Source organism: Procambarus clarkii, chromosome 53, assembly GCF_040958095.1.
Source record: "Procambarus clarkii isolate CNS0578487 chromosome 53, FALCON_Pclarkii_2.0, whole genome shotgun sequence".
Lineage (NCBI taxonomy): Eukaryota > Metazoa > Arthropoda > Malacostraca > Decapoda > Cambaridae > Procambarus > Procambarus clarkii.
The window spans coordinates 12,852,755-12,867,257 of NC_091202.1; the positions used below are offsets into that span (position 1 = coordinate 12,852,755).

The window sequence follows — 14,503 nt, forward strand, 5'->3', positions numbered from 1 at the left end:
GTGAGGTGGGTATTGGGTGAAGTGGGTACATGAGAATGGAAGTAATTGCAGAGGGCTTTTGGCCCATAGAATGCATTGAATTGGGTACAATATAGTTGTGCATTAATTGGCTGTTGATTGCTGGTGTTAATGTGTAGTGCCTCGCTGATGTCGAGCCGCCTGCTATCGCTGTACCTATTGATGATTTCTATGTTGTTTGCTAAGATTTCTCTGGTGATTGTCTGGTTGTGAGAAGAGATTATATGTTCCCTGATGGCACCATGTTGCTTATGCATTTTTAGTCGCCTGGAAAGAGACGTTGTTGTCTTGCCTATATACTGAGTTGATTGGGGCTTACAGTCCCCAAGTGGGCATTTAAAGGCATAGACGCTTTTGGTCTCCTTAAAAGCGTTCTGCTTTTTGTCTCGGGAATTTTTCATGAGTAGATTGGCCGTTTTTTTGGTTTTATAATAAAATATGAATTGAATTTTCTGATTTTTGTCTGAAGGGATGACGTTCCTATCAACAATATCTTTCGGGACCCTTTCCTCCGTTTTATGAGCCGTCGAAAAGAAGTTCCTCTAAAATAGTCTAATTGGGGTTACAAGTGTTGTGTTGGTTGACTCCTCAGAGGTAACCAGAGCCATTTTGTAACTTCAATGTGTTTTTTCAAAATGGTAGCACAGAAATCACTGAACGGTTGATCACCAAATTTGATGAGACGGGCAGGTAGCAGAGACTTGGGTACAACTTGTTCACTAAGATATTGTTTTACATTGTCTTAGACATTGTCCAAGACATTGTCTTACCCAAAGCATAGCCTCGGCTATGCTTTGGGTTATGGTATGTCATTTGCCATTTCAAATCAACCTTCTGCAGTTAAGATTGCTAGTTCATTGTTACAGGTGAAAAACAAAACTCTCTCTCTCTCTCCACAAAACCTAAACCTTTTTAAATGTATTGTTTATGGTTCAATGTTGATCCCTCAAACAAACAATTTCCCTGAAAGGTTCTGACGAAGCTTACAGGAGTTAAGAGCCGACCCCTCCATTCATATAACTATGGCTGATAAATCCAGCACTAATGTTATTCTAAACAAGGAGGAATATATTTCGAAAATGAATGATCTCCAAGATTCTTCAGCATACATTAAACTCAGGAAAAATCATCTTGAGGACATCATCAAGTTCTTCAATAGCAGCTTGAGGAAGTTGTTAAGTAAAACATAAAGGTCTTCTTAAGCAATTTACTACCCCATCACCTTCATTATCATATCTCTATGGACTTGTCAAGACGCATAAACCTAACAATCCCATGAGGCCTATCATCAGTTCTGTGGGATCCATTTCTTACAAGCTTTCTAAATTGCTTTCCAAAATCTTGTCCCCATTGTTAGGAACTATTTCCTCTTCTCATTTGACCAATTCACTTGAATTATTTGCCAAACTAAATAGTTTCCCAGTCACTCCTGATGTGTCGTTAATCAGTTTTGACGTTTGTTCTTTGTTTACAAAGGTACCGGTTGATGATATTCTTGATTATCTTGCTCATGAACTAATGAATCATGTTTTACCTCTTTCTGTTGATATTATTGTCAATCTGGTTAAGTTGTGCATTAAAGAATGTTAATTTACCTTTAATAATGAGTATTATTTACAGACTTTTGGAATGGCAATGGGGAAACCTTTATTGCCATTGCTTTAAAACTTGTACATGGAGTTCTCGGAAAAGAAATTTGTTTAAAAAAATACCCCTGGAATCATTCAATGGTTTAGATATGTTGATGATATTTTGTGTGTATGGCCTACAGATGTAAACACAGACGAATTTGTAGTTAAACTTAATGATCAAGTTACCTCTATAAAATTTACTATGGAGACAGAAATTGATAAATGTTTGCCATTCCTAGAGATGCTTGTTCATAGGAAAGATTTTTCACTAAAGTTTAGCGTCTACAGAAAACCTATGAATAATTTATCTTATGTTAATTATTTCTCAGGGCATTGATAAAATGTGAATTAATAAATTTTTTTCATCAATGTATCTAAGAGCTCTTCGGGTTGTTAGTCCAGAATTCTTAGATGAAGAGTCTAAGAATATTGATTCTATTGGTCTCAAGCTTTGTTACTCACTGAGTTTTTTTTGAAGTTTGCTGTAGCAAAGCACGTCGTACATATTATATACAGTCTCCGTGGTGTAGTGGTAAGACACTCGCCTGGCGTTCCGCGAGCGCTATGTCATGGGTTCGTATCCTGGCCGGGGAGGATTTACTGGGCGCAATTCCTTAACTGTAGCCTCTGTTTAACGCAACAGTAAAATGTGTACTTGGATGAAAAAACGATTCTTCGCGGCAGGGGATCGTATTCCAGGGACCTGCCCGAAACGCTACGCGTACTAGTGGCTGTACAAGAATGTAACAACTCTTGTATATATAAAAAAAAAAAAAAAAAATAAAAAATAAAAATAATAACATATGCAGTGAAAAAAATTCGCCCAAAGAATGTGTTATGTTTATCATATTTTTCTGGGTTTGAAAGTATGGTCAAGGCTTTGAAACCTTTTGACATACATATATTGTTTAGCTACGAAAATACTGTTGGTAAACTATTCGTTAGAAACAGCCCTCGTAGTGATAATTGCGTAATCTATAAAATACCTTGTAAAGACTGAAATAGGTTCTATGTTGGGCAAACATCTAAAGATTTGAAATGTAGAATTTTGCAACATAAATGCTCTGTAAGACATGACCAATTGTCTAATGCCTTGTTTGTTCATTTGTCAGAAAATTCTCACGAAATTGATTGGGAGATGGCTTCTTCAATAACGAATTGTAAAAACACTTAAATAGGAAAATAATTGAATCTGAATTAATACAAATTACAAAAAAATGTAATTTGAACATTAGCATTGGTTAATATAATTATATCCATTTTTGATAGATCAATTAAAAGGGGATTTGAGTAGGATCATTGCTACTCATTTATCTCACTAATTCATTGTAAATATTTACTATCTTATGCTATTATTGTCCATGTATGTGCCTATTGATGCAGCTCGTATTCTATGGGCCCATAAACCATTAGTGGGTATGTGTGGGAGCCTTGTATGGGCCTTCTGCAGTTCTTATTTATATCCACCTAATTACCATTCATTTTTCATTGTATCTCACTTCACTTCACCTCTCTCTCCTGTGTATTTATATGTCCAATACTTGACTTATGAATCATTCCTTCTGAAGTACTTAAGGAAATTACTGTTTCAATTCTTCCTCCGTGGTACGACACTCACATTTTTTCATCACGTGTTAATTTTCGAGATTTACACACACACGCACGCGCACACACACACACACACACACACACACACACACACACACACACACACACACACACACACACACACACACACACACACACACACAGTGATGTTTATTGTGTACGTAAATGATCTACCAGTTGGTATACAGAATTATATGAACATGTTTGCTGATGATGCTAAGATAATAGGAAGGATAAGAAATTTAGATGATTGTCATGCCCTTCAAGAAGACCTGGACAAAATAAGTATATGGAGCACCACCTGGCAAATGGAATTTAATGTTAATAAATGTCATGTTATGGAATGTGGAATAGGAGAACATAGACCCCATACAACCTATATATTATGTGAGAAATCTTTAAAGAATTCTGATAAAGAAAGAGATCTAGGGGTGGTTCTAGATAGAAAACTATCACCTGAGGACCACATAAAGAATATTGTGCAAGGAGCCTATGCGATGCTTTCTAACTTCAGAATTGCATTTAAATACATGGATGGCGATATACTAAAGAAATTGTTCATGACTTTTGTTAGGCCAAAGCTAGAATATGCAGCTGTTGTGTGGTGCCCATATCTTAAGAAGCACATCAACAAACTGGAAAAGGTTCAAAGACATGCTACGAAGTGGCTCCCAGAACTGAAGGGCAAGAGCTACGAGGAGAGGTTGGAAGCATTAAACATGCCAAAACTAGAAGACAGAAGAAAAAGATGTGATATGATCACTACATACAAAATAGTAACAGGAATTGATAAAATCGACAGGGAAGATTTCCTGAGACCTGGAACTTCAAGAACAAGAGGTCATAGATTTAAACTAGCTAAACACAGATGCCGAAGAAATATAAGAAAATTCACCTTCGCAAACAGAGTGGTAGACGGTTGGAACAAGTTAAGTGAGAAGGTGGTGGAGGCAAAGACCGTCAGTAGTTTCAAAGCGTTATATGACAAAGAGTGCTGGGAAGACGGGACACCACGAGCGTAGCTCTCATCCTGTAACTACACTTAGGTAATTACACTTAGGTAATTACACACACACACACACTCCTATCCCAAGTTCTTTCCCAAGAGGCAGACAAGAGGAGCTCCAGCATATTTCAACAATCCTAAGTATTGTAGTACAGGATGATGATAGTGGTGTCCCAGAGAACATAAAGGTGTAGTGCTTTTGAAAAATAGGTGAAATAACAGGAATGTGCCAAGGGAAGTGAAAAATTGGATGAGAAAAAGTTGCCCTAGTGTTTCCAGTGCAGAGAAGAACATTCAAGATGGCCGCCGGCAAGAGGAAATACAAAACAGAGCTTGATTTTGCAGGATTCAGTGAAGAAAGCATTGATATAACCAGTCTATACAACAAGTTGGTAAAATTAGATACTATAGTGACCTCTCATGTAGAAATAATTAGTAAATTGAAAGAAAGTAATGACCATTTAAATAGCAAACTTTTATGTCTTGAGGGTGTAGTGAAAGACTTGTGCACAGATAAGATTCAATTGGAAACAAATTGCAAAGCCATGGAAGAAGAAAATAGACTCTTAAAAATAGCTTTGGAAGAAGTTAAAGTAAATTTAAACATAAATGACTACAATAGGTTAGGTAAGAAATTTCAACAGGAGAAACAGCTTTTGTCAGCACAGATGGAGGAAGTTACACAGGGAATAGAACAGTGCAAGAAAGATACACAACTCACCTATGCACAAGTGGCCAAGGAGAAGGAAAAAATTGAAGAAGTAGTAAAGGAAGTCAAACACTGCAGCAACCAAGATAAAACAAACATTGGGCTGGAAGTGAGAAAATAATTGGCATCTAACCCGAAGTTGGTGCAAAACACATTTGATCGGAGTAAGTCCCTGATCATTTTTGGCTGCAAAGAAAAGGAGATAACATCTAGGTCAGAAAGAGCTGTAGAAGAAGCAAAAGTAGTAGATAAAGTTGTTGGCCTCGTGGAAGGTCTTACAACCATAGAGAATGTGTGCGACTACAGGAGAATAGGCAGATATGTAAAAGGGAAAAATCGACCTTTGAGGATCACCCTAAATGGTGCCAAACAAATGGAGGAAGCACTAAGGAATGCTAGAAAATTACAAAGTGATGAGGATGGGAAAGTAATACAGCTGCAGACACCAGACATTGTTGCACTCACGGAGACAAAACTTGAAGATGTTATTTTAAATGAGGTCATATTCCCAAGGGGGCTACTCAATTTGGAGACGGGACAGAAAAATTAAAAAAAGGCGGTGGCGTTGCTGTGCTGGTGACAGAACACCTAAAGGTGAAGGAAATAATGACTGCCAATCCACAAGAAGTTGACATAATAGCACTAGAGATCTGCCATGAGGATGATAAACTAATGATCATAAATACATACAGTCCACTGCTAAGCAGCACATGGTCAAAGGAGGAGCTAGATAGTCAAAGAGAAGGTCTTATAACAATAATGAGAGAGATCATAGCGAGAGCGGATAACGATAATTCACGACTGTTGATAGTCGGCGACTTCAACTTGAAAGCCATAGACTGGGAAGCATATGAAGCTAAAACAGAAGATTTCTGGACCTGTAAATTTGTAGACCTCATCCTGGAAATATTCTTGTATCAAAATGTTAAACAAGCTACGAGGATGAGGGAAGGGGACGTTCCCTCCATGCTAGATTTGATGTTTACCAAGAAGGAGGAAGAAATATTTGACATTCAGTACCTTCCTCCCTTGGGTAAAAGTGTCCATGTCTTTTTGGGAATAAAGTATGCAATGCGGTATAATCTGGAAGAAAATATGAAGGTTGATGCAATTGAAAAACCTGACTTTAGGAGAGGACATTATGGCAACCTTAGAAAAATTTTTAGTGGGTATAATTGGACAGACTTGTTGCTAGGCAAGGAAGTGAATGAGATGTATGTCAAGTTTTGTGAAATATATGATAAAGGCACAAAAAAATTTATACCAAAACAGAGAAGCAGAACTAGGAAACAGGATTGGTTCAACAGAAAGTGCGAGAGGGCCAGAGACCAAAAGACACAAAAATGGAATCAATACAGGAAGAGGCCAAACCCCCAAACATACCAGCGATACAAAGATGCGAGAAACAACTACACGGCAGTGAGGAGAGAGGCAGAAAGAAATTTTGAAAAAGGGATTGCAGACAAATGTAAAACAGAACCAGGTCTATTCTATAAATTCATGTACAACAAATTGCAGGTAAAGGATGATATACAGAGGTTGAAAATGTGAAATAGATTCACTGAAAATGAGAAGGAAATATGTGAAACATTAAACGAAAAGTTTCAAAGTGTGTTAATACAAAATTAAATCTTCAGGGAACCAGATACAATAAGAATTCCAGAGAACAACATAGAGCACATACAGGTGTCTAGATACGAAGTGGAAAAAATGCTCAAGGAGCTAAATAAGAACAAAGCAGTTGGTCCAGATGGAGTTTCACCATGGGTTCTGAGAGAATGTGCACCTGAGCTCAGCATTCCTCTTCAACTGATTTTTCAGGCATCCCTGTTTACAGGAGTTGTAGCTGATGTGTGGAAACAGGCTAACATAGTTCCAATCTACAAAAGTGGAAGCAGGGAAGACCCCCTTAATTATAGACCGGTATCATTGACAAGTGTAATAGTCAAAATATTGGAAAAAATAATTAAAACTAAATGGGTAGAACACCTGGAGAGAAATGATATAATATCAGACAGACAGTATGGTTTTCGATGTGGAAGATCCTGTGTATCCAATTTACTCAGTTTCTATGATCGAGCAACAGAGATATTACAGGAAAGAGATGGTTGGGATGACTGCATCTATCTAGACCTAAAAAAGGCTTTCGACAGAGTTCCACATAAGAGGTTGTTCTGGAAACTGGAAAATATTGGAGAGGTGACAGGTAAGCTTTTAACATGGATGAAAAATTTTCTGACTGATAGAAAAATGAGGGCAGTAATCAGAGGCAATGTATCGGACTGGAGATATGTCACAAGTGGGGTACCACAGGGCTCAATTCTTGCACCAGTGATGTTTATTGTCTACATAAATGATCTACCAGTTGGTATACAGAATTATATGAACATGTTTGCTGATGATGCTAAGATAATAGGAAGGATAAGAAACTTAGATGATTGTCATGCCCTTCAAGATGACCTGGACAAAATAAGTATATGGAACACCACTTGGCAAATGGAATTTAATGTTAATAAATGCCATGTTATGGAATGTGGAATAGGAGAACATAGACCCCCACGCAACCTATATATTATGTGAGAAATCTTTAAAGAATTCTGATAAAGAAAGAGATCTAGGGGTGGTTCTAGATAGAAAACTATCACCTGAGGACCACATAAAGAATATTGTGCGAGGAGCCTATGTCACGCTTTCTAACTTCAGAAGTACTTTTAAATACATGGATGGCGATATACTAAAGAAATTGTTCACGACTTTGTTTATTCCAAAGCAAGAATATGCAGCTGTTGTGTGGTGCCCATATCTTAAGAAGCACATCAACAAACTGGAAAAGGTGCAAAGACATGCTACTAAGTGGCTCCCAGAACTGAAGGGCAAGAGCTACGATGAGAGGTTAGAGGCATTAAATATACCAGAACTAGAAGACAGAAGAAAAAGAGGTGATATGATCACTACATACAAAATAGTAACAGGAATTGATAAAATCGATAGGGAAGATTTCCTGAGACCTGTAACTTTGAGAACAAGAGGTCATAGATTTAAACTAGCTAAACACAGATGCCGAAGAAATATAAGAAAATTCACTTTCGCAAACAGAGTGGTAGACGGTTGGAACAAATTAGGTGAGAAGGTGGTGGAGGCCAAGACCGTCAGTAGTTTCAAAGCGTTATATGACAAAGAGTGCTGGGAAGACGGGACACCACGAACGTAGCTCTCATCCTGTAACTACACTTAGGTAATAATTACACACACACACACACACACACACACACACACTTTCAAAAGGTTAACCACCAAAAGGTTAGCATACCGAAAGGGAAACTATGAGGGGATAAGAAAATTCCTAACAGATATAGCATGGGAAACAGAGCTCAGGGGAAAGACGGCCCAAGATATGATGGATTACATCACGCAGAAGTGCAAGGACGCAGCAAACAAGTTTGTCCCAGTCCAAAAGGAAAACAGAGAAATGAAGATGAGAAACCCATGGTTTAATCAAAGATGTAGGCTAGCTAAGCAGCAAAGTAAAAGGGCATGGAGAAACTATAGGAATAACAGGACACTGGAGAGCAGAGAAAGATACCAGAATGCCAGGAATGAATATGTCAGGATGAGAAGAGAGGCAGAAAGACAATACGAAAATGACATCGCAAGCAAGGCAAAGACTCAGCCTAAATTGTTGCATAGCCACATTAGGAGAAAAACAACAGTAAAGGAACAGGTTATGAGATTAAGGATAGGGGCGGAAGGATTCACTACAAATGACAAGGAAGTGTGTGAGGAATTGAATAAGAAATTCCAGGAGGTCTTCACCTTAGAACAAGGAGAAATTCCAGAGGTAAGTGAGGGAATAGCTAACCAGGAACCACTGGAAGAGTTTGAGATTACCAGTGGGGAAGTAAGGAAGTGTTTACTAGAGTTGGACGTGACGAAGGCTATAGGCCCAGATGGAATCTCCCCTTGGGTTCTAAAGGAAGGAGCAAGAGAACTGAGCCTACCACTCTCCATAGTGTATAACAAATCACTGGCAACAGGGGAACTGCCAGATATTTGGAAAGCAGCTAACGTAGTCCCGATATACAAGAAAGGGGATAGACAGGAGGCACTGAACTACAGGCCAGTGTCCCTAACCTGCATACCATGCAAGCTGATGGAGAAGATTGTGCGAAAAAAACTAGTGGAGCATCTGGAGCGAAGGAACTTTGTAACACAGCATCAACATGGGTTCAGGGATGGCAGGTCCTGCCTCACAGGGTTACTTGAATTCTACGACCAGGCAACAAAAATAAGGCAAGAAAGAGAAGGGTGGGCAGACTGCATATTTTTGGATTGTCAGAAAGCCTTTGATACAGTGCCACACAAGAGGCTAGTGCGAAAGTTGGAGATGCAGGCTGGAGTGAGAGGGAAGGTACTCCGGTGGATAGAGGAATACCTAAGCAACAGGAGACAACGAGTCTGTGTGAGGGGTGAAGTCTCAGATTGGCGAGACGTCACAAGTGGAGTCCCGCAGGGGTCAGTCCTCGGACCTATACTGTTTCTGGTATATGTAAATGATCTCCCAGAGGGTATAGATTCGTTCCTCTCAATGTTTGCCGACGATGCAAAAATTATGAGGAGGATTGAAACAGAGGATGATAGTAGGAGGCTACAAGATGACCTGGATAGACTGAGTGAATGGTCCAACAAATGGCTGTTGAAGTTCAACCCGAGTAAATGCAAAGTAATGAAACTAGGCAGTGGAAACAGGAGGCCAGGCACAGGATACAGAATAGGAGATGAAGTACTTAATGAAACAGACAGAGAGAAAGATCTAGGAGTTGATATCACACCAAACCTGTCTCCTGAAGCCCACATAAAGAGAATAACGTCTGCGGCATATGCGAGGCTGGCTAACATCAGAACGGCGTTCAGGAACCTGTGTAAGGAATCATTCAGAATCTTGTACACCACATATGTAAGACCAATCCTGGAGTATGCGGCCCCAGCATGGAGCCCGTACCTTGTCAAGCACAAGACGAAGCTGGAAAAAGTCCAAAGGTATGCTACTAGACTAGTCCCAGAACTAAGAGGCATGAGTTATGAGGAAAGGCTGCGGGAAATGCACCTCACGACACTGGAAGACAGAAGAGTAAGGGGGGACATGATCACAACCTACAAAATCCTCAGGGGAATCGACCGGGTAAACAAGGACGAACTTTTCAACACTGGTGGGACGCGAACAAGGGGACACAGGTGGAAGCTGAGTACCCAAATGAGCCACAGAGACGTTAGAAAGAACTTTTTCAGTGTCAGAGTAGTTAGCAAATGGAATGCATTAGGAAGTGATGTGGTGGAGGCTGACTCCATTCACAGTTTCAAATGTAGATATGATAGAGCCCAATAGGCTCAGGAATCTGTACACCAGTTGATTGACGGTTGAGAGGCGGGACCAAAGAGCCAGAGCTCAACCCCCGCAAGCACAATTAGGTGAGTACAATTAGGTGAGTACACACACACACACACACACACACACACACATATATATATATATATATATATATATATATATATATATATATATATATATATATATATATATATATATATATATATATATATATATATATATATATACATGTCGTACCTAGTAGCCAGAACGCACTTCTCAGCCTACTATGCAAGGCCCGATTTGCCTAATAAGCCAAGTTTTCATGAATTAATTGTTTTTCGACTACCTAACCTACCTAACCTAACCTAACCTAACTTTTTCGACTACCTAACCAAACCTAACCTATAAAGATAGGTTAGGTTAGGTTAGGTAGGGTTGGTTAGGTTCGGTCATATATCTACGTTAATTTTAACTCCAATAAAAAAAAGTTGACCTCATACATAATGAAATGGGTAGCTTTATCATTTCATAAGAAAAAAATTAGAGAAAATATATTTATTCAGGAAAACTTGGCTTATTAGGCAAATCGGGCCTTGCATAGTAGGCCAAAAAGTGCGTTCTGGCTACTAGGTACGATATATATATATATATATATATATATATATATATATATATATATATATATATATATATATATATATATATATATATATATATATATATATATATATATGTCGTACCTAGTAGCCAGAACGCACTTCTCAGCCTATATATATATATATATATATATATATATATATATATATATATATATATATATATATATATATATATATATATATATATATATATATATATATGTCGTACCTAGTAGCCAGAACGCACTTCTCAGCCTACTATGCAAGGCCCGATTTGCCTAATAAGCCAAGTTTTCCTGAATTAATATATTTTCTCTAATTTTTTTCTTATGAAATGATAAAGCTACTCATTTCATTTTGCATGAGGTCAATTTTTTTTATTGGAGTTAAAATTAACGTAGATATATGGTCGAACCTAACCATCCCTACCTAACCTAACCTAACTTATCTTTATAGGATAGGTTAGGTTAGGTAGCCGAAAAAGTTAGGTTAGGTTAGGTTATGTAGGTTAGGTAATCGAAAAACAATTAATTCATGAAAACTTGGCTTATTAGGCAATTCGGGCCTTACATAGTAGGCCGAGAAGTGCGTTCTGGCTACTAACTTCTAACCTGTACTTCTAACCTAACTTCTAACCTATACATAGAATTAAAATTATTCATCCCTGGGGAAAAGAAATGGTACACGAATGTGTATTTTGGCAGAGATTGAACCTAAGCTTCAATGTTCAGTATGCTTATTTTTGTTCAAAATAGCACTGCGCCAGGGTTGAACTGTTTAGTTTTGCACAGGAGTTGACCTTTATCGTTAAAGCTTATCCTGTATAACGATGATTATAATGTATTAATAGTTAGCTCATACAATTGTAATTAGGAACGGGTGGGCACTAGTAACACTAACGAGAGCAGATAAGTAATTTATAATTCGTATGTATCCACATGGTGCCTTGGTGGTGTCTTCACGGTGGTGGTGGCGGCGCTGCTGGTGGTGGTGGCGGTGGTGGTGGCGGCGGTGGTGGTGGCGGTGGCGCTGCAGGTGGCGACGCGTGGCTACGTTGGCCTGGGGTTCTCCCCCAGCGGAGGCATGCGGGGAGCAGACATCATCTTGGGCTGGATCTGCGACAAAGGCCATGTCTTTCTTTACGTGAGTTACCATCTTGTTGCAGATATTGCTTCAGGTTATTAAGGTGGCCCCACACAGCTATTGAGCAGTTCTTTGCACAGTCGTCTCGCAACTGATTGCTACTGATTGGGTTGCCAGACAATGTTACCCGACACTACTGCAGTATTATTTAAGTACCTAGGAGTTAGTCGACTGTTGTGGGTAGAATCCTGGGAAAACGGTAATTTGCTTATGGGACCACAGGAAGCCTAACAGCCTACCTGTCTCTGACAACGTGAACTTAATCTGTATTTTTGGTTGGGAAAATTTGTATGGTTAAATGGTAGTAAGTAAAGGGAGGTCGCCTCTTCAAGCACAACTAGGCCAGTACACGCACTCCTTCTCAGATTGATTTGCTATTGTCGGGGACAGGAAGCCTGATGGGGTTAAAGGGGTCCTCCTTGGCCAATGATAGACTGTCTTGAGTTGTATCCCCAGGATACAACTCAAGACAGTTGACTAACTCCAGGTACCTATTTACTGCTAAGTGAGCAGAGGCAGTCTCAATCCAAATTTTCTCCATCCTACGACTTGGGAACCTTTAGGTTGTGCTTCGGCTGCAACCTGAAGTGGTAGGCCACGACAGGTTGCAGCCACGTGGTAGTGTTGCGTGTACATGTCTACACCCCGTAGGTCGAAATTAGTAATCTCGTGTTGGGTGAACATGTGATATCATAAGACTTGTAGAATAACGATGACTAGATGGATCTGACTCTTCAGTGTACATTAAAACTCCGCACGTCGGCATTGTTGTTATAGATTCAGCAACACTGGACAAAAGTTCCAAGAAGCACAGGCTATGGTGCGCCCGCACGTCCGCAGCTGCCAGATTCAGATGTTTTTTATACCAATAAAATTTGCCCCAAATGTCACATGCACTAATACACGGATTTTTTAGCAGTTGATTGAAATCTGAATTGTGATCATACACAACCTTACTGAACTATGAATACTTCCTGCTTTTTAAATCGGAATATATGTAAGAATTTAAAGACAAAAATGAAGGACATTATGATATCGCGTGAAATAAAACGGACTAACCTCGGACACTTCAGAATAAAAGAATATTCTTAATGTGTCGTTCAAGCTTATTTTTTTTCATTACATAAAATATCATTTTTACATGGACCCTAAGGCCATGCAATGCAGCACGTTGCATGGCTTTTAGGCTATGCGATGTGCTGAATTCACTTAGAATTAAGAAAATTAAGTGCATATAACCGATCAGAATTTATTAAACTTGAGACATTGAAACATAGGAATATATTTTAAGTGATGTGTACAGCAAATGTCAGCTGTATATATGTTTGTATGTACTCGCCTAGTTGTGCTTGCGGGAGTTGAGATTCGGCTCTTTCGTCCCGCCTCTCAACCAACTGGTGAACTGATTCCTGAGCTTCTGGAGCTCTTTCATATCTACATTTGAAACTGTGTATGGAATCGGCCTTCACCAAGTGACAGCCTACTGCATTCCATTTACTAGCAACTGATACTGAAAAGAATTAGTTTTAATGTCTGTGGCTCATTTGGGTACTCGCTTCCCCCTGAATCCCCTTGAGCGTGTACCTCTCGTGTTAAATAATCCATCCTTGTCTGCCCTGTCAAATCCCCTGAGAACATTGTATGTGGTGATCTTGTATGTGAGGGAGGGGGGAGGGTGTTAACAAATTTCCTTACAGAACCTTCTTGAGTAAATTAACTGGCATCCTATCAGAGAGTATTCATGGGAGGGTAACTTGTGTATCCTATCCAACAGGATCTTCATGGAGAAGGTAATTGGCATCCTGTCCTAGACGACTCACAGGACCTGAAGGTGCTTGGAGGATACCAGAACGACACCCACACCGTCCTGAGGTTCTCCAGGCCCTGGAACACCTGTGACGACCTGCACGACTTCCATATCACTGTGAGTCGTCTCAACAACCTACTGTCTCTGGGTTTTATATGCTGTATGTTCTCTCTGTATTTGGATAAATTTATAGACTAGTTAGATTTCATCTCTAGGTAAGTTAGCAAGTTTGTTGAGCATTAAATGATCCTGATGCAGAATAATTTAATCAGCGATACATTAATTGCTGGTAACACAGTGAATTCAACAAAGTTTGATTTCTTTCAGTTGTAAACCTCTTTTAATATACAATATAATGTACAAGTTTTTGACACTTTTGTTTTGATTTTAATAATTTTTACCTGCTGCGTCGTCTGATTTATTTTCCAGCATTTTTCTCCAGGCTCTTTCTCTCTCAATTTACATTTATCTTCAAATTATTCATGCCCCATTGAAGCTTACTACGCACTCTCATCCCCTGCAACCTACCACTTCCCCACTCCAGTTATCCTACTTTCCCTTGGCTAAGGGGAGCT

At 39.2% G+C, this 14,503-nt stretch overlaps 1 protein-coding gene across 1 annotated transcript in view; it reads left to right on the forward strand.

The window, feature by feature from the left end:
* Positions 1 to 14,503, forward strand: part of LOC123767224 (DBH-like monooxygenase protein 1) — a 117,406-nt gene that overhangs the window by 17,497 nt on the left and 85,406 nt on the right. Inside the window, exons 3-4 of the mRNA XM_069304728.1 lie at positions 12,014 to 12,121; positions 13,896 to 14,045. Of these exons, the coding sequence (XP_069160829.1) occupies positions 12,014 to 12,121; positions 13,896 to 14,045 (258 nt within the window). The remainder of the gene's footprint in view (positions 1 to 12,013; positions 12,122 to 13,895; positions 14,046 to 14,503) is intronic.